The sequence below is a fragment of the Coffea arabica genome, chromosome 2c (assembly GCF_036785885.1).
Source record: "Coffea arabica cultivar ET-39 chromosome 2c, Coffea Arabica ET-39 HiFi, whole genome shotgun sequence".
Classification (NCBI taxonomy): domain Eukaryota; kingdom Viridiplantae; phylum Streptophyta; class Magnoliopsida; order Gentianales; family Rubiaceae; genus Coffea; species Coffea arabica.
In genome coordinates, this window is record NC_092312.1 from 23,278,342 (window position 1) to 23,297,696 (window position 19,355).

Here is a 19,355-nt window from a genome sequence, read left to right on the forward strand (position 1 = left end):
AAATGAAAAAATTAACTGGTGTTGTTGTTTATCCTTATCCTTTTTTCTCTTTCACTACAAATTACATAACTTTTCTTTCTAATGTGATATATAATATGTTATTTTTGCTACAAATTGTTGAGTAATTGTGAACTCTAATTGGTTTATAGGTACTTAAATTGTTAAATTACTAAATTAATACACTTTACGATATAAGCTACGTATATTTTGTAGTAACAAAGAGTTTATAATGAATGATTAAGAATGAATTTAATAAATAAACCAACTAGAAAAATAAGTTAAAAGAATATGAAAAATTTTTATACAAGTATTTTAGCATCAGAGGAAAACAATTGGCCAGTGACGTGAGAGAAGGGGAGTAAAATACGAAAATAAAAATAACCTCAAAATAATTGCTAATATCACTTGCAGGTTTTAGGTCCTTCAACTCCTCTGTCTATTTTCTTCCCCATTTTATTGAGTGAATGCTCCTGGACGCATCAATTGATTTGAGCAATCTCCCGGTCCTCCCTGAGCCAACTTCTACCACCAGTATATATGCTATGCTTATCTATGAAAGAACTGGTTTCTATTTTCTCTTGTTTGCCTCTCCCTAATCGCTCTTTGTTTCATGAAAATTTTCAGACTCATATAGGAAGCCTTGGATTTTTAGACCCGGTGAGGAAATTAGGGTTCAATGGCAAAGCTGCAGCTGCTGGGGTGGGCTATTTTTTGTTTTCTTTGCCTTTTACCGTTTCTTGGTTCTGAAAGTGTATTTAAACTTTAGTCCACCCTCGGTTTGTTCTTTTTGATTCGTTTTCTATAGGCAATCATGAAAGCTTTGTACTAGTATGCAGTAGTATGTGTCTGCTGTTTCTTTTTTTTTTTTCCTGATTATTTTCTTTTTTAATTTTGCAGGCGCAATATTGGCAGAATCTTTACTTTCGGGCATCTGTCTTCTGATTTGGGAGTTTCGTCTGTGAGAGGAAGAACAGCACTGGCTCCGGCCACAGCCCGCAATTTTTGCACCCAGTACAATTCTGCCAAGCCCCTTCGTTTAGTTTGTTGAATTATTGTTATTTCTTTTCGTTTTTTCTACTGAAGAGTGGGATGATCAACTATTGCATCTGCTATTTTGACTTGTCACCCAACCCTTGGAACACACTACGGCCGCAGGCGGCGATTTTGTTGGCCTTGTGTATGTGTGTAGTGGTAACCCGCATTCATGCCTTTTTTTCAGTAGGCTGCCTCCTCCTCCTCCACCACCTCTGGAAAAATGGCGTATTCGCAGTCTGGTGAAGTCCATTGGTAAAATTCCTTACAGCTGAAGTGGTAATATGTTTTAAGTTTCTTTCAGTGCCTGTTTTCACAGTGACTAACTAGTAGTACTTCACTTCTTTTCTTGCCTTGTATGCCAGATAAGACAAGACTGAGTTGCATAATTGCCTTTTTTGGATCAGCTTTCCTCTTCTACATCTTTATGGAGGATGAGTATGTGTCTTTCATCTTTAAAATTCATTTGATCTCTTTATTTGTCCGTCAGCATCTTTGAATATCTGTTATTTGCTTTGTGCTGATTTGTATTTCCTCTTCAACTTGCATATAACTCATAAGATGAACAAGTGTACTTTTCCATTTTCAAGCTTCATAACCATTTTCTAGTCCTCTATGAATCGAAGAATCAGATGCTTGGGAATCCATATATGCACATAGTTTGAACTTCAAATTACTGTTTCCAATTGTACTCTTATTTTGTCTATGATGTAGAGCATGTTTTGCTATCTTGCCATGCATTTTTTGCTTAAGCAATCGAGATGTTGATTTCTTTTGATTTATCATTGTGGTAGTGCTAGAATGTAGATACGCAATTTAGAATCATGGACGTAACTCTTCCCCACTTGTCATATTTGAAGCATATTAAATTGGAGGTCAACTTATTCCTGGTATACTCCAACTTTGCATATGTGTTTTGGTTGTGCCATCTTGAGATCTTTTTTCAATTATCCTTTCCAAGGGATAGACTCTCTCAGTCCCACTCTTCCCTTTTCCCTATAACAACTGCCCTTCAGTATTGGTAACAGCAGCAGCAGTGGATGTCTAGCTGAAATCCTGGGTTTGCCACCTTAAATAAGCACATGCACGTAAAAGGCACCTTAGCCAGAACGGATACAAGGTCAACGCAGATAGGATATTGATGAATGAATGGGAGCCTTAGTTTAAGCTTTGATATGGAAACTAGAAATTCACTTGCAACTTTTTTCTCTTTGCAAATTGTTTGAATACTCGTTCTTTAGACCAGATATTTTTCTTTATTAGGCATGAATTATTAGGTTGCATTTAGGTTTCAATGATCAGATTTTCTGTAATACCTTGCTATGCTTCTCATTCTATTTGCTTGTATGAGGTGTCATTACATTGCTTATGTTCTGTCTTGAGTTCATGGACTATCTTCTTTTTCTTGAGGAACTTTTGCTATAGGGAAAAGGTCCTTGTGAAAAATTTACGAGCAAGGTTCATTATTTGATCGGAATAGGGTCCTGTAAGATGTTTATTTAGCAAGGCAAACCAATTTATTGAAGTTCAATACTACAATGAGCTGTAAGGAACTTGTTTTTGGTTATGTACATATCTCCCTGTGGCTCGTTGTTTGCGAAATGTTCAAACATTATCTATCAAGTAATGGAATAACGTTATATTTGTTTTTCCAGGATCATGGATAGGCGCCAGATGAGAGAGGGAGTCCGTCAGAAGGATGGCACTTGACCTCCTGATATCACTTCTATACGAATAGGGCTTCGAATCATGGCTTATATATTGTAAGGATTAATTTTTTTAACCACCAAAATTATGCCGGTTTAACATGACTTGAAGGGGCAGCTTTTGGTTTGACTTCATGGTGCTTTACAGTGGAGAACCTTTCTTATACGTTTGATGCACTTGTAGCTGCTCCATCCCACACACACACATATACAGAAACATAAACACACAAACGCAGACACACAATTGATACAGCTTATTGGAAGCTTGTCCTTGCATATGATCCAAGATTGAAGCACAGTTCATGTTGAAGCTGAATAATGCAATACTTTTGACACTTGACCCCCTTGGTAGTGCGTAGCATCTAATTTTGCTAGTTTTGTAGGCCAGTTAAATCTGCAGCAAGTGGCTAAAGGGCCCCTGTATAAGCTTTGCACATCATCATATTGGTTCTCAGCCCTTAGGATGCTTAGTGAGTTAGTGATAGTGGATGAAACAGTAATTATCAGCATTACAAAACTTTATGGTGTGGTGTGAAAGAAAGAGCAGGAGAAAAGAGTGCTTAATTCTAACCGAAAAAAAGAGAAGAGAAAAGGGCATTCTGCCCTTATTGTCGAGACTTTAGATAGACAAATTGCAGCGTATCTTTTCTTGGTTCTTGTCTTTGGATTTATCAGCACTTCAAAGTTCAAACAGCCAACGCTAGTGAGCTATGGGGCCTCTGCGGTTCCTAGAAACCATTTGAGAAAACGCACAGCGTGAAGTAGCTTGTGCAGGTGCTCACACTAGAATTATTCGAGTAAGTTAACATGTAAAAATAGCCTACTTTGGCTTTTGTTTTTTGATGCAACATTGTTACAATTGATTTTATGCTGGGGAAAGAGAGAGTGATTGATTTATCTAATCTATCAAGAGATTTGATTATATTTCTTCCATCTTACTTTGATAGTCTTGATTTTTTTTCACACAATTTTAAAAAAAATAGTTAATTTTGTTAGAAAAGTAATTTAACCTATTAATATTGGAAGGATCACTAATCACTATACTTATATGTTAATTAAGCAACAATAATAATGATATATTGCGTCATTCAAGACATATACCAAAATAATTATTGGTGAAAATTTTGATTGTATTCGATAAGGTAAGTTATATTTACCGACAACAACGGAGTATACTAAATAGGAGTGTTTTAGAGAAATTAAAAATTAGCTATATTTTTCAATTAAAAAATAGATTATAATTTGAAACATATAAAAAAAAGAAAACAAGACGATTAAAGGTAAAATAGAGAAGTAACATTTTGAGTGGAAAATTGCTTAATGTGCACTTTATGCTGCCAAATGCCAATGTCCAACGCTAGTGAAAGGACTCGCAGGCGGGAGAGGCAGATACTTCCAGGCCGCTGGGCACCATATAATTTGAGCCAAAACTACACAATTACTCCAAAACCGACAGGATGCATTTATTGCCATACTCCTCTAATACGACGCAACGTGGATGCCAAAATCAAAGCAAACAGTCTCCAGTTGTTTCAATTCATGAAGCAGGTTTGGAATGGCAGAACTACATTCGGGCAGTGTAACAGAGCCCATATGAAGTTTCAGCATAGTCCTCATTTCTGCTTTAAATCGATAAGATGGACCAGGCATGGAACTCTTCTTCCGTAGAACATCTCCTCACCTTTTTGTACTTTCAGCATCTGTGAAATTTTAGGAAGCATTTGAATAATCGTTGTAATATTTCGTCACTCTCCACACATCACCGAACCCAGCTCTAAAGCCGCCGCCCGCCACCCGCCACCACTCTCCCCATCACTTTCGCCATCACCTCCTCCCCCCGGCCACCCCCTTCTCCTCCATTCCCCCTCCCCTCCTACCTCTCCCTCTTTTTTTTTTTTTTTTTTTGTTTGTTGTTTCTAAAGCTTTGATTTTTCTGTTGTTTTACATTTGATTCTTGAAACTCAATGAGCTTTGGGGACTCAAGAGTGGTCCTACGGCCTTTTAACCTTTTACTGCTTTACTGGTTTACACCATAGCGTGTGGATGGATTGAAATTCATTGATTGTGCAATTAGAGATTCTTGGACAGAGGCGTTGAATGATAGTTTTCACTAAGGAACCAGTTGTTTGCCCCGTGACTCGTTCAATTGCTCAGTTGTTCTCGAGATGCTCTTCACGCATAAAAATATTGAATTAGGTTCATTTAAAAAATGAAGGGAAAAAGTGGTGGTGGGGGAAGGGAGAGGAGGTGGCAGGGAAAGAGGGGGATGGAGGGGGAAAGAGGGAGGTGGTGGTAGCGGAAGTGAGGGAGAAAACTGGTAGGAGGCAACAGTGATAGCAGGTGGGGGGGGGGGGGAGATGGGGTAGGTGATACGGTAAGGGAAGGTGTGTTTTTGGTATTTTGGGATATGGTGTTTTAATATACTTCTTCAGCTAAAATTGCAAAAAATTTTATCTATTAAAAACATGGGAAAAAAATGAAATACCAAACAGAGCCTTAATTACTTAAAGAATGAAGGTAATTTCAAATGTCATTTATGGCAATGGGAAAGTAATATGTGTGATTATTACCTATATAGAGAATAAATCAAAGGTTAAAGTTCAAACTATGGTTTGCAAAATATTTCAATTGTACTCGTTCAAACAACATATATTTCAGATGAAAAAGATCACATTTAAGGCCAAAATCTAGTTGTCATTTTTAACGAGTTCAAACACCATCCCTGCCACCGCCACAATCGGTGCCGCCGCCATCCCTGAGGTAGGAAAAACAGATTTGATTTCAACAACATATGTGCTTAGCAAGCATCTAGGCATTAGACTACAACAGCAGACTGCAGAAACACAAGTATGAAAGAAAATATGATCATTTTACCCCCCAAATACAGGAAACTAAACTTTGGTTTCACAGGCAGTGCAGACGTAGCTTGGAACAGAAAAAGAGTAGATAGTCTTGGATCTAGTAGCTCTATTACCAGTCAAATGCCGTCAGACAAACTTACCCCACACAAAATATAAGAAGCCACAGTGTGTAACCACACAAATGAACAGAACAAACCTCTTGTCGCTGAACTTCAAGTTTGCAATGCCAGTCCTGTCACGTCAAGAAAAGCACATGAAAATTGATAAAATGTTGAGCAGTTTTTCAAGTTATAGATCCTAGCAAGAGTTGAAGATGCTTTTAAAGTTTTAATAAAACAATTAATGAGTTTAATACATGGTTAGCCATCTTGCCCGAGTCCGATACAACTCGATAATAACCAGAACAGAAGGAACCGGTATGCTATCAATCTACAAATCGTGGATAATTCTATATTCACGGCGATTCACTTTGACTGGACCGATATTGACTGCTTCGAATCCATGATGCATGAAATAAACCAAAATATCCAAATCAACTTGAAATCGACTCGATTTTTTTTTTCGGAGTGTGCCTTTTATAATATTTTCTGTTTTTAGTAATTTTTTCAGATTTTTTTTTGAAAATTTTTATGTGTTATAACATACGTATCACTCGATATCTAACTGATATATCGCAACGTATGTGAAACAACCGCGACTGTGACCCACCACGCAAACCATGTTTAAATAGGACCGTTAAGAAAATTCCAAAATCTAAATGAAAAAGTTTAGCACAAGACAAGACAAGCACCAGCTTCCTTTTCTTAGTAACCGAACTATGACAAAGAATGAAGACATGAAGAAGACAATTACTCTTCAGTCTTCATACGTCTGTTCTGAATATGTTTAAATTCAACTCAATCCCAACCCATTCAATATGATTTGACATCCACACAGAAAAAGTGCAACATGTGATTGGGGAACTATATCAGCAATTCTTCACCGCTTTATCGAATTAATTTAGTTCTATTCCTTTGCCAGAAACAATACACCATTCATGGAGGATTTTTTCCTCAAATTCTCCTCTGTTCCAATCACTTCTCATTTTTGGGGTAAGAGAGGGGGAGGGGGTGGTTGTTGGCTATCCAGAAGGTCAGCCTTTTAGTATCAGGACTCTAAGGCTTCTCCCAGTAGAAAAAGTAGACAACTAAGAATTTGACAGCTAAGAGCTTGTAACATCAGATCCAGGTTATATTACTCCATGCCAAAACATGAAACAAAGAAGACAAAAAAATTTAACACTAACCTAACTCAAAAGGAATTTGCTTCAACATGTAACTGAATTAAGTATGATTAACGGACAAAATCAACAAAACCTATTTATAGTGATTAGTAGAAATAAATGGTGAAGGACAAATATCTTCTCGATCCAAAGGCATGTTCAGTATGAATATGGAGACTAGGAAGAAATTTTTCAAATAATATTATTCTCAAACAAAGCAGGAGAAAGAGAGAACCTCGAGCAAGCTGACTTTGTAAACTCCTTGATATCACACAGAGTTCTGCAATTAGGAAAGAAAGTTAACAAGAATAATGAAATCATGATTCAATAAAATGACCAACAATGTATAGACGAGAGGAGCTATTGATTGCACCTTTGAACCGCACAAGCGAAAACACAAGTCCCTATAGTCAGCTGTAAACAGTCACCTGGCAGGGACAAAAAATTGGAATTTTTTGAATAAACAAAACAGAATCACATTTGAAATTCCAAAAAAAAAATTTCCTTTTTTCCTGAAAAAATTCACATTTGAAAAAAAAAAGAATTTGACAAAAAGAGCTTACTGAATGATAATTCCTTGAATTCAGCCATAAGCTCGTGAAATTCTCTTTTAAGATGTGTAGCAGACCTGCATAAGAACATAAATCCTCAGGAATTAGTAGAAGAAATTGCGAGAAATCCTGTATTTCAATTCTCTTGTTCTCGAATCAGTTCTCACATTTTACAATCTGTTCAACTAAACTAAGAGGTTTCACTTTAGAAAAGTAAGCTTTGCCCTTGAATGCCCAAAAAACTCTTTGCGGACCAAGCTACTACTGTATTGCAGGAAAAGCCAATTGCAGGATGAGCCGCACTCCTGGATTTAGTCATCTTTTAACAGTTAATAGAAGAGAATAGAGATTCAACCTATCTTAGAACAGACACTTGTTCAGCAATCCAAGCTCTCAAAACACTAGATATGTGTTGATACTTATGAACTCTGCCAAAAGTAAATTATGGGCCATAGAAGTATATACAAGGAGCCACCATATTCGATGATCACATAACTCTTTCAAATGACTAATAAATTTTCCAAATTGAGGAGAAGAAGACAAAGGATCTCATATTCCAGAAAAGTTCTATTTGCTCAAAAGATACAAAATACCAATAAAGCAGATAGTTAGCTCTAACACAACCATTATCTGCTAAACTTACAAAAAGGGAACATAACATGCATTAAGGAAAGAGAAAAAAAAGTCATGATATCTGAATCAATTTGTAAAAGAACTACCAGGATGAGAACTGGCGGCGGGCAGGCAGTAAAGCCGTTGCTCTTGCACTTGCACCGCTCCTCGCGGTTGAAGACCCCGCAAAACCCGCTGAGAAAGGGCCAACGGGGGTAAAATATTTGCCTAAATTCCGCCTGAAACGAATACATACGAAGAAAAAATTTAGGCTATAAGATATGTATACATATGTGTTTGTTGCATTAGAAATAAATTAAATTATAAACGAAATCGAAAGATAATCGAACAAAATGCCATTCGATCTAACCGAAGATGCATCGCCATCGCTCTTACTGAGTCACTGCAAAGTCCAGAAAATCTACAAAGGAAAAAAAAAAAAAAAAAAAAAGATCAAAGAGCAGACATGTAAATAACCAAGCATCAATTTTTCTGTTGTTTTACATTTGATTCTTGAAACTCAATGAGCCTTGGGGACTTAGAGTGGTCCTACGGCTTGTTAGCCTTTTACTGCTTTACTGGTTTATTCCATAGCGTGTGGGTTGATTGATGATAGTATTCACCAAGGAACCAGCTGAAGGGCATAAAAATATTAAATTAGATTCATTACAAAAATTCAGGGAAAAAGTGGCGGCAGGGGAAGGGGAGGAGGTGGCAGGGAAAGAGGGGGATGGTGGTGGCCGGCAGTAGTGACAGCAAAGGGAGAGACGGAAGTCGTGATGGAAGAGGTGATATATGGTGAGGGAATGTGGTGATAGAAAAGGGCACAAGGGGTGTTTTTGGTATTTTGGGGGCATATATATATATATATATTTTTTTTTTTTTGCCCTTTGGTTTCCCTGGGTTTTGTAGGCATATATGCGATAACTAAACAGCTCTTACTTTTGCTTGACAAGGACGAAATCTTGGATTTTTGGAGACGCTGTTAGGAAATCAGAGCCATGGCGATGCAGCAGCTGGGGTATTACTTTCCTTCTTCTTGTCCTCCCCCCCCCCCCCCCCCCGACCCCCTCTCTCTCCCGGCGGTATCTAGAGAGAAAATGAGTTTTGAGAATTTCTTCCTGTAATCGAGCAGTTCGGGTTTGTCTTTTCTTTTGGCAGCCGCAATGCGGGTGCATGCTTTGCGTCGAGGGCGGTGTCAGCTGGTTTGGGGGCTTCATCCGTTAAGAGAGGAAAAACAATAACTCTGCCACCTGCTCGCAGTTTCTGTTCTGAGTATTCTCTACTACACTGGATGCCCTTTCCTTGTTTTATTTCCTGTTGTATTGACTCTGCTAAGAACATGTTGGTACTCTATTATATAAAGAATGCAAGATACTCGTTTTCCCTTTTTTTTTATTGTACTGATTTAGTGTTATTCTTTGCGCCTGGAAGTTTAAAGGATTGTATATATCGGTCTTGGATGAACATGAAGGTAATAAAATTAACCTTCATAGATGTTAAAAGGAAAAAACACCTTCATAAATGTTAAAGGTGGGGTTCAATATTAGGTAATGATACTTAATTTATTTGTACTAGATTCATTCATAGTATGCGCTTGGTGCATACCTGTTGACCCAGTCGTCGTAAATTTGTTTTCATACTTGGCATTCCTTCTAATCGAGTTATCTGAGCCAAGTCTGGGTCAACTAAGTTGGCTTATTTGCATCTTCTATCATTGCTTCATCCTGGAAATCAAATGCTTTAGCTTACAATATATATATATATATATATATATATATATATATATATATATATATATTTTTATGAATTCCTTCAGAAGTTGATTTTCTCTAGCGAATTGTTAATGCCGTGTGAAGTAGGCATTGTGGAAAACAAGGAAGATTGCTTAATGATTCAATCAACCTTTAGGGCTTTCAGATATTGTGTCACCACGTACGACATAACTAGTATTTTGGTGTTATTGTCATCACTAGGTCAGCATGGGCTTTGCATATTCTTGTTGTCTACCTCCACATCATGAAAATGAAAAATACATAACCAGATTATAACATTGAACAAGGTGGCACTGACAAAAACTTGTGAAGCAGACTTGCATAAAATCATCACCAGCTTTAAATTTTCCCAAAGAAACGAGCAGATCCTTGCTCTTGCTTTCGTCTACTGTTTTTTGCCTTGCCATTTTGCCATTGATGTTGACTTGGAATTAGGACTCCAGTTGTTCCACGGCAATCTATGTGTCATGATTTGTGACTGGTCTGCTTCTCTTAGCATTTTAAGCAACAGTTTTGTCTCTTGAAATAGTGATCCACCCCGCAAGCTTTGCAAAGCAATAATAGCCAGACCTTTTCAAACACTCAACCCTGGACCCTGTTACAGGGGCAAAACAAGTACCTCGGTGCTTAGGACTCATAATGCAGGAATCCAACTCTACCAGCCCAAGCAATGTCAAATCCAGTCAATCACAAAAGCTGAATGAATGAAGGCTCATCAGCCTTTGTGTTGCATATATGTAAACCTATATATGTCTCAGTGTGTAGGTAAACTTATGTATCCCAAAGAATACACGATGTATGTAATCAGTAAATTCTGGCGTAATTGCATTTTCGAACATCTCAATATTCCTCTATTTGTAAGTTGTAACCCTCTCTCTCTGTACGAAGTGCTAAGTGGCTCTATAACCTTTGGTATTTGTGGCTTTCTCTTCTCTTTTCTCCTGTCGGTACAAAGTGTTAAAAAGAGAGGACAAGATACCAGATTAGATATGTTAATAATGGAAGGTCATAAAAGAATGAAAGAATTTTTAGGAGAGGGGGGGGGGGGGGGGGGAGAGGCAGGGGTTTGTTGTGGGACTGAGGGTGCTCCTCATTGAGATTTGAGTTCTTCACCTTTTACCTAGCCAGAGCATTATTTGACTTGTCCTGTTGTGCAGTGCTACTCCACGTTTGAAGGAAAGGCTTCATGATCGCGTGCTTAAATTTTTGGGTAAGAGTTACAGCAGGATTGTTAGTTTGTTTATTTTCATCAAGTGCTTTTCTTTTCTGATTGTATTTTTTTTTTGTCCCCTTATACTGTCAGACTACATCGCTCCGTTGCCTCTACTGATGTTTGGTGGATGTCTTGATGTCTATTATGACTATAAGGAGGAGAGGTACTTGATTCAATTGTTTTTTTTTTTTTTTTATTTTCTCTTATCTACTTCAGGACATTTTTTGGCATTTGAAATGATTTTCTTTCAACGTTGTTTAATTTCAATTTTTCAGCCGCATTGTTGATAGACGAGTTACTTATTTTATTGCTGCAAATCTTACTCTTCTTTAACCTCAAAATGACATATAGGACTTACCAAGCATATTTTTGTGCACCATTTTTCTTTATATCCTTTGGTTGAAGACATCTGGGACACGGTACAGCTCTATAAAGGCTACTTCTTGCACTTTTTGATGACGAAGTCAAAATTAAAATAAGCTGTTCAATGGGAAGAGATTTTCTTTGCCTCTGCATTTGTATTTCAAGTTCAAAATTTTAACCACTGCTAATTAGATTTCTTATTTCACCCTACTGTAAAGGCAAATAGTTTGTTATGTCTTTGCATTTCATGCTTGTCATACATATTGATTGCAGTAGTTGCATGCAGTCAGGTTATTAGACTTTATGGCAATAGGCAAACAGAACAACATGCTGATTATACAACTGTTTTCTTTATCTTCTGTCAAGTTTCTGAATATCTATTGGGAATATTTTCCTTTATGTCTTTGAAATTCACGCACAGTACACGCTTGCCCAAGTTTTTGACTTATGAGCACCGGAAAGTTCGGAGTTCATTTGTTTGTTTCTTTTTTTTTTGTAGCAACGATAATAGTTTATATAACCTATTCTAATCTAATCTAAGGAGACAGAAAGGGGAAAGCCACAAATAGTGGCTAGTGGGAGGCAAGGATCAAATCCTTGACCTCCAACCTCTACCAGGACTTAAAGGCGTCTTGGTGACCTTGGGCTGTTGGCTTGGAGTTCATTTGTTGTGTTGCTGAAATGCTTTGCTGCAATTTGATTGATGGCTCTGTTCCTGCAAATTGGCTTGCCAGGAGATTATAAAAGAGCTAAAAGCATCTACTTGCCTAATCTGAAAGAATCTTGCTAGAGTTGCTGAGTTTGCATTTTAGAAAAGATGATTGCACTGTAAAATGAATGGAGATTGGTAAAGGAAGTTGGCGGTGAGATCGTGGTTGTGTTTTTAGGTAACTTGGATTTTGTGCGTGCAAGCTGAGAAAAAAGCTGAGAGATAGGGTCATGAATTTGTTCTATATTTGTACTGTGGTCATGCCTTTGAATGTAGTGTACCTCTAAGATTTAATCTTTATCTCTGCTCCTACGGGTGTAGATAGTCAGATGCGTTGATATGATACTTTGCTTACAGTTGATTCTTTGTCCACCTTGTCTCAGTATTTTGTGCTAGATGCTGTTATAGTTGCTGGTTACTTAGCCGTATGTTTGCTGACTAAGTTAAGCTTGCTAAATGAGCGAACTCAGCTACTTAGCAGAGGTGATTTTCAGGCATTTAGGTGCAGTTTCATCAATGGGTTAGTCTTATAGCTTGTAGTAGTGGTTTTGTATTTGTATATGCTTACTCCACATATCTACTTGCACGATTAAGGGGATAATGGTATTGAACCTAGGGCCTTGGTGAGGGCACCTCACTTTGCTGGTTGTGGGACGGTTACACAGGAAAATTATGTAATACCCTCTTTAAATGCCTTGCATTGAGCACATCATATTTAGCTATGTTTATATCATGTTGTTGGCACAAATTTGTAGATGTTTATAAGCTAGCTGTATTTGTCTACAATATGAAATAGCACTCCTTTATACATATGGACTTTCCACTGTGCTTTCATGTATGAATTTTTCAAATTGATTAGAGGGATGTCCTTGATGTCATGAACTATTACCTCCTTTTCTGGAGTAACATTTGAATTGTAAGTTCTCATGGTAACTGGTAAAGATTAAATAAGGGGGCTAGACAATAGTTGGACAAGATTTGGCAGGTCAAAGATGATTGTTGTTCTTTTGCTTCATTTGTAGTTACTTGAAAAAATGTGTACAACTGAATTAGTGGCATGCACAACACAACAACATGAAATTCATTTTCTGAACCTCAGGGATCGTGGTGGCTTCAGCGACGTTAACGGCGGTGGCAGCGTCAGGGAGGGTTGAAAGTAGTAGCAAGGATATTGTTGATTGAACTAAGCTAAGACAATTAATTTGATACCTACCATCTTGTATGGTTGTAGTAAATGCAAGAATGCTAGTATTACATTCTTAATCCTCCTATGTACGTACTCTTTTTATTGCATGGATTCTCTTTTTAATAATATATATGTAATGTATTTTCAGAACTAAAGAAGATTGATGCATAACTTTCCTCAGAACTATCGTACTCGTATCCCAAAAAAAAAAAATAAAGCATTATTACATGAATTTAAGTTAAGGGAACATCCGAAATCAGAATATGAAGCATTCTTGATAGGAAAAACGAGAATATGAGAAACATTATTGGAAGGTTTCTATCATTTGGTTCTCTACTGCCCATGGAACCAAAATTGTGCACACTTAATAAATTGATGAAATTAAAATTATCTAAAACAACCAAAAACACGAGACCCATCGATGGTTTTGGCTTCGTTTGAAGTTAGATATCTATCATCATAGCTCTTTTCGTGCGCATACAAATTCATTGAGGGAAAATCGTTCGAAAAGTTTCACATTTTGTCAAATGAAATTTTTTTTTTTTTTTTTGCTCTTCACTTTTAAAATGTTAGTTTTACGGCCCTTAAAAAATTAAATTAGCAAAATTTAAGTTTGGTCCAAACTTAAGTTTTCGACTACTTTTTAATCTGAAATCATCATGTAATCCGCATGTAGTCATTTTTTATGTACAAAAAGATCATATCTCACTTTTTTAGTTGTAAAAATGATTATAAATTAAGTCAAATCTCACTTCTTTAAGAAAAAAAAATTTATGGTTCGGGTCAAATCCTTTTTTTAAAGGGCAAAAAAAAATATGGATCGAGTCATTGATTTAACTTCAAATGGGATTTAACTTTTTTGCCTCAAAAAAATGATCATGTGTGGTTCATGTGAAAGTAGCTATATATATATATATATATATATATATATATATATATATATATATATATATATATATATGTATGTATATATGAAAGTAGCTATTTTAATTAGAGTGTTTCTCACTCCTATGTGGCATGCTTAATTGAAGAGAATTAATGGATTATAGGTCATTTGGGTTTAACCAATATTAAATATTATATTTTACGTTTAAAAATTATTCCTAATTTTAAAATCAATTTAAAAAATAATTAATCTTATCTTAATAATATCTAAAATGACTTTTAAAAAAAACTAATCTTATCTTAATGATATCTGCTTTCTATCAAATTATTACTTAGAACTATAGTAAAACCTTTCTCAAATTACAATTATTAAAATCTTACATAATCCATAAATTACGTCCTTTCATCACCATATCAATGATTAATATTCAAATTGCTCATTATCTCTTCCCTTAATTTTGAAATAACTTAGTGTAAAAAAGAGAATTAATTATTACACCGACAAAATTATCAATATTGTTGAAAACTAAATATTTACTGAAGAAAAAAAAATGGATTGCTGGATCTTTTCTATTTAATTAAATGTGAATATATAGTTTTAGGCTTATGGTCATTATAAAATTTAAATTATCTAAAAAAATATTTATAAAAAAAAAGAATATTTACCAAGTTTTTGATATGGGATATATTATCTGATGTATACTATCATATTATAGCGAAAGTATGCAAACAAATTTTGAAAAATTAGTAAATAATTGAATATTTAGAATAAATTAAATTTTAAAGTTAATATGAATGGACATGTAGGATTGTTGTTAATTTTCATATTTAAATTATTCATATTTGTATAAATTCATAATAAAAAAAAAAGACCATGCTAAGGCACAAGCAAAATTCTAATCTCTTACTTAAATTCCCAAACAATATTAAAACCTCTTTTGTTATTTTTTGTTCTTTTCGTTACTTTAATAACTTAAAGTTTCCCATCCCTTCTTTTATTTTCTAAAGTCCCAAACTAGCCACGGGTAGGGGCGGGGTTGGGGCGGGGGACCCCTCCCCCATCCCCCGCCCCGCCCCGCCCCGCTTCCCCCGCGGGGTTAATAAAATTTTTCCCGCTACGTTAATAAAATTTTATTATAGTTAAATTTTAATAAATAATCAAGTACTAAAATATCAACACATCATCAAGTTATTATTCATTTTAATTTTACAATTGAAACTCATAAAAACAATCAAACAAAAATTATTTGAATACAATCCAACATGATGAAATAAATACAACTAAAATAGTTAAGTTTTCACTTTTGGTACAAATACAATCACTAATTCATTATTGTGTTTGTGCTTTTTTTTTTTAGAAAAAAGTGTTATTCTATTAAGTATAATTAGAAATTTAGTATAAATGTATTAGTAAATTTAGTATAACTAATTAATAAATTCTATTAGTAGACATGTCTAATTATTCGTATAATTGATAATATTAATTATATTACATACACTAATATACATTATATAATATATCTAATTAATAATATCATTATCATAAGTTTATAACTAATTAAATTACATATTATATATAATTATATATATAATTTTTTTTTGCGGGTGGCGGGGCGGGGGTATACTCCCCCGCTCCCCGACGCGTTTCTAAACGGGGGGAAAAAATTCCCCCCCGCCCCCGCCCCAACCCCCGTCCCGAGAGCCCCTCGCGGGGCGGTTGTCCGCGGGCACCCGTCCCCATTGCCATCCCTAGCCACGGGAGTTTTTAGTGAGGTAAAAGAAAGGAAAGGAAAATTGAGCAACAATTAAAAAAAAAAGATTTCTGCTCAGATCCGGACAGAAATGGAGAGGAACTTGCGAGAAGCCTATCAAAATTTTTCGAATACCCATCTTGTCCTAATTAAATTGTTGAACAAATTTTTATGACCTTTTTGTATGTCCAAAATGATTTCACGTCTTTCCATAATGCCTAAACAGTATTACGAACTCTTCTTTTCTCTCATAATTTAAGTTTTCTCTTGTTTCCTTTTCCATCCTAAACTCCAAAGCCTTAAATGAATATCACTTTTGGCTCACCCAGAAAGTTGACTAACAAAACAAGAGGAAGAAAAGAAAAATTGAAAGGATTCTAGCAGTATATACACCCAAACTAGTTGTCTGGATTAAAATTTGCAAATATCGGATGTCCCTTCCGAATGTGTTTTTCAGAACACTTTTTATACTGCAATATATACTTTATATACGACAGAACGTACTTAAGAAAGATTCTGAATTTTTTCTCCCCTCCAATTTATGAGTATCCAAACTGATTCAGCACCCTGCACTACTACAGATAAAAAAAAAAAAAAAAAAATTTAACAAAGATGAAAGAGGCCTTCTGTTATAAATATTGTACATAGTTGTTTCTTGGGGTGGTTACTGCTTTCCACAGAAATACGCACAACTTAAAAAGGTATGACAAAATTGCTCACCTTGAAAGAGATTCTGTGAGAAATGATTTGCCCGGAAGGCTGGCAACGCTCCCTGTAAAGACTAGCATATTCACCCACCGAAAGCTGCAGCCAATATTGCTCTCATCTCGCAGAAGGTTCTTTTGCCCCGTTTCATCTTCTGTCCCAGATAGAATATGAACCATACCCAGCATTGAACGGAACAACCAAATAAATAGTGTGTAATAATTCAAAGAAGCAAGCAAGCAAGCTAGTTTGGATCGGTGAATCATCAGTAATGCTAATGCAAAGCACTACTGTATGTGATGGGTGTATCTCGACTTGCAACTGCATGACATTTTATGCTCGACTTTATGCGCCCACTGGAACGCTCATCATTCATTGCTGGAGGTCCTCAGGCGCCCATTCCCTTTCAATGAGCAACAAGCTACACTTTATGCCTAACAAGCGCGCACTCCCGTGTTCAAAAGCCGTAAACGGGGTTAGATTCGTACTCCTCCATGCTAAATATATATTTTGATACATTAATAAGGAAAATTCGTTTAAGGTGTCTCTAATATTTTGTCTGTTAAAAATTTTTATGTTTATTTTCAAAATGATATTTTTACGTCCCATATAAAATCAAATCGATAAAATTTGATCCAAACTTAAATTTTCGATCACTTTGTATCATATGAATCCATTACGTAACCCTTACATGATTTATTCTTTTGTAGTTAACAGAGTGACTCAATTTATATACATTTTTGCCACTAAAAATGTAGGATACAACCCATATCATGTTATCTTTTTCTTTAAAAAGTTGTGGTCTGATCTAATTTATATTTGTTTTTGCCACTAAATGAGTAAAATTTGTACATAAAAAATAATTGCACGTGGGTCGCACGGTAATTTCAAGCTATAAAGTCGTCGGTAACTTAAGTTAGAATAAAATTTTATTAATTTAAATTTATGAGGGACGTAAAATTAACATTTTAAAAATAAAAAAATGAAAAGAAATTAATTGACAAGATATGAGAAATGTTTTAAACGGTTTTCCCAATTAATAACTCATGCCATTGACACTTGTACAAGATGTCGATTGTTAGAGGTGTTGAATCTTTTGGGTGCACAAATTTAATCTTCTTAAAACCAACCTACGTTGGTTAACATGTATAGTTCACTTGTATGAAGCATTGGTGCCTTTTTAGACTAGAGGTTGCTCGGTCTCCTCTAGGTCACTGTTTTGAAAATTGAAAATGCCCGGTTGGTTAAAGTATCTGATTGAATTGTAAACCAGTTAAGTTATTGTGTCAATCCGATTCACTAATAAAATCAATCCAAAGCTGGTTAAAATCGCTCACAACTAATATAATTGGAATGTCGAACCAATTTTTACAAAAAATTTCTTCTTCTTTTTTGGTACATATCAATTTTGTCCAAATTATTCAATATTAAAATTTTGAAGTACAAGTTTTTGTATTTGAGGTCTACAGTAACGCATTCCAAAAAATATCACTAAAAACACGTATTAATTCGTACAATCTCAAGCATATATAATAAAAATATAAAAAATTTCTTTCTTTTTGCACTTATTACCCCACCTTCCATCACGTACCATCGGCCATCCCTCCTCCTCTCTCACCCTCTTTCTCTCCCTTCTTCCATTGCCACTACCACTCCCGCCAGATTAAGGGTAGAAGGGAGGGAGGGGGGTTGCAGGGTAGAAGAGGTAGGACGGAGGAGGTGAGGGAAAGAGGAGAAGGGAGGAGTGACGATGCTACAGAGGAGGGTCAAAAACTTTTATTAAAAAATATTCTAATATAATTTTAAATTTTAAAAACAATCTAAAATATATTCACAGTAATGAGTTTTTGACATACTCTACTACATCATAGATAACGTAGCTCTATTTTCAAGGTACGCATTTGTTTGATCGCGCAAAAAAAAAAAAGGGTGTCTAGCAACTAGCAAGCGTCGACCGAATTGTCATGTACCGATGATACTCACGAGTTGGAAATCAGAATCTTATCCACATTGAAAAATTGGATGCCGATCAGCCTGTTTGATATGGCTGTTTAATCAGCTAGCAGTCCAGTTTACTGAGAAACCAAAAGAGGTTTTATAACACCGTCTGGCCCGGAGCCCTTATTGTCTAACGGGAATAATTGCTCTACTCCTATCCTATCCTATTAGGAAGGAGAGCCGCCCAACTGGGCATGTAGTGGAAGTGGAGGTGGTTTTCAATACCAAACAAGCACACTTTAAAATTTGCTTTAATTTACATACACTCTCTTGCGGTTTGTTTGGCCAAATTAACGAGTTATACCTCAAAGTCTGGCGAAATTTCATTTATCTCCCTTTGTCAATGACACCATTTTTGGTTCTTCTATTTCTTGAAAGAGGTTTCTTGATCCTAACTCGATCTCTCCACTTTTTTCCAATTCTAGCATCTGCAGGCTTGATGATGCGTCCTCTGTGTTTGAGTTTGATTGTCGTGACATAAGCAATCAGAAATCCTATCTACTCAAGTCGGGAGCTGAGTAACAATACCTTATTTTTGTTGAAAAAAAGTTTCCAAAAAACAAAAGGAAAAAAAAAAAAAGTCAAACTTTAATGTTCATCTACCCTGAATCGTTAATGTTTCTTCTGTAATAAGGTTCGTTCCATAAATAATTCTTCATTCAATTAGAACAGTTCAAATAGAAGAAAGGGACTTCAGTTTATGAGGAAAGCCAATAGAACTTAAGTTCTTTGCATAGATTGCTTACA

The 19,355-nt window shown here is 35.7% G+C and overlaps 3 protein-coding genes across 4 annotated transcripts; 2 read left to right on the forward strand and 1 right to left on the reverse strand.

The window, feature by feature from the left end:
* Nucleotides 1-398: 398 nt before the first annotated feature.
* On the forward strand, nt 399-2,868 carry LOC113726892 (uncharacterized). Of its 2 annotated transcripts, none has more exons than XM_027250808.2 (6): nt 399-531; nt 625-699; nt 898-1,011; nt 1,220-1,287; nt 1,398-1,470; nt 2,688-2,868. In XM_027250808.2, the coding sequence occupies exons 2-6, from the start codon at nt 677-679 to the stop codon at nt 2,740-2,742; spliced, it is 333 nt and encodes a 110-aa protein (XP_027106609.1). In that variant the 5' UTR covers nt 399-531; nt 625-676; the 3' UTR covers nt 2,743-2,868. The 2 variants fall into 2 exon arrangements, with proteins under 2 accessions (XP_027106609.1, XP_027106610.1); XM_027250809.2 differs by having other exon boundaries at nt 1,223-1,287.
* Nucleotides 2,869-5,331: 2,463 nt separating this feature from the next.
* LOC113722775 (uncharacterized) lies at nt 5,332-9,063 on the reverse strand. The gene is made up of 8 exons (XM_072075377.1): nt 8,966-9,063; nt 8,394-8,444; nt 8,131-8,262; nt 7,424-7,488; nt 7,234-7,288; nt 7,096-7,140; nt 5,796-5,831; nt 5,332-5,493 (listed from the first exon to the last, which is right to left on the reverse strand). The coding sequence occupies exons 2-8, from the start codon at nt 8,408-8,410 to the stop codon at nt 5,448-5,450; spliced, it is 396 nt and encodes a 131-aa protein (XP_071931478.1). The 5' UTR covers nt 8,411-8,444; nt 8,966-9,063; the 3' UTR covers nt 5,332-5,447.
* Nucleotides 8,923-13,385, forward strand: LOC113725085 (uncharacterized). Its single transcript, XM_027248077.2, has 5 exons — nt 8,923-9,044; nt 9,185-9,298; nt 10,956-11,008; nt 11,102-11,174; nt 13,183-13,385. The coding sequence occupies exons 1-5, from the start codon at nt 9,025-9,027 to the stop codon at nt 13,235-13,237; spliced, it is 315 nt and encodes a 104-aa protein (XP_027103878.1). The 5' UTR covers nt 8,923-9,024; the 3' UTR covers nt 13,238-13,385.
* Nucleotides 13,386-19,355: the final 5,970 nt, after the last annotated feature.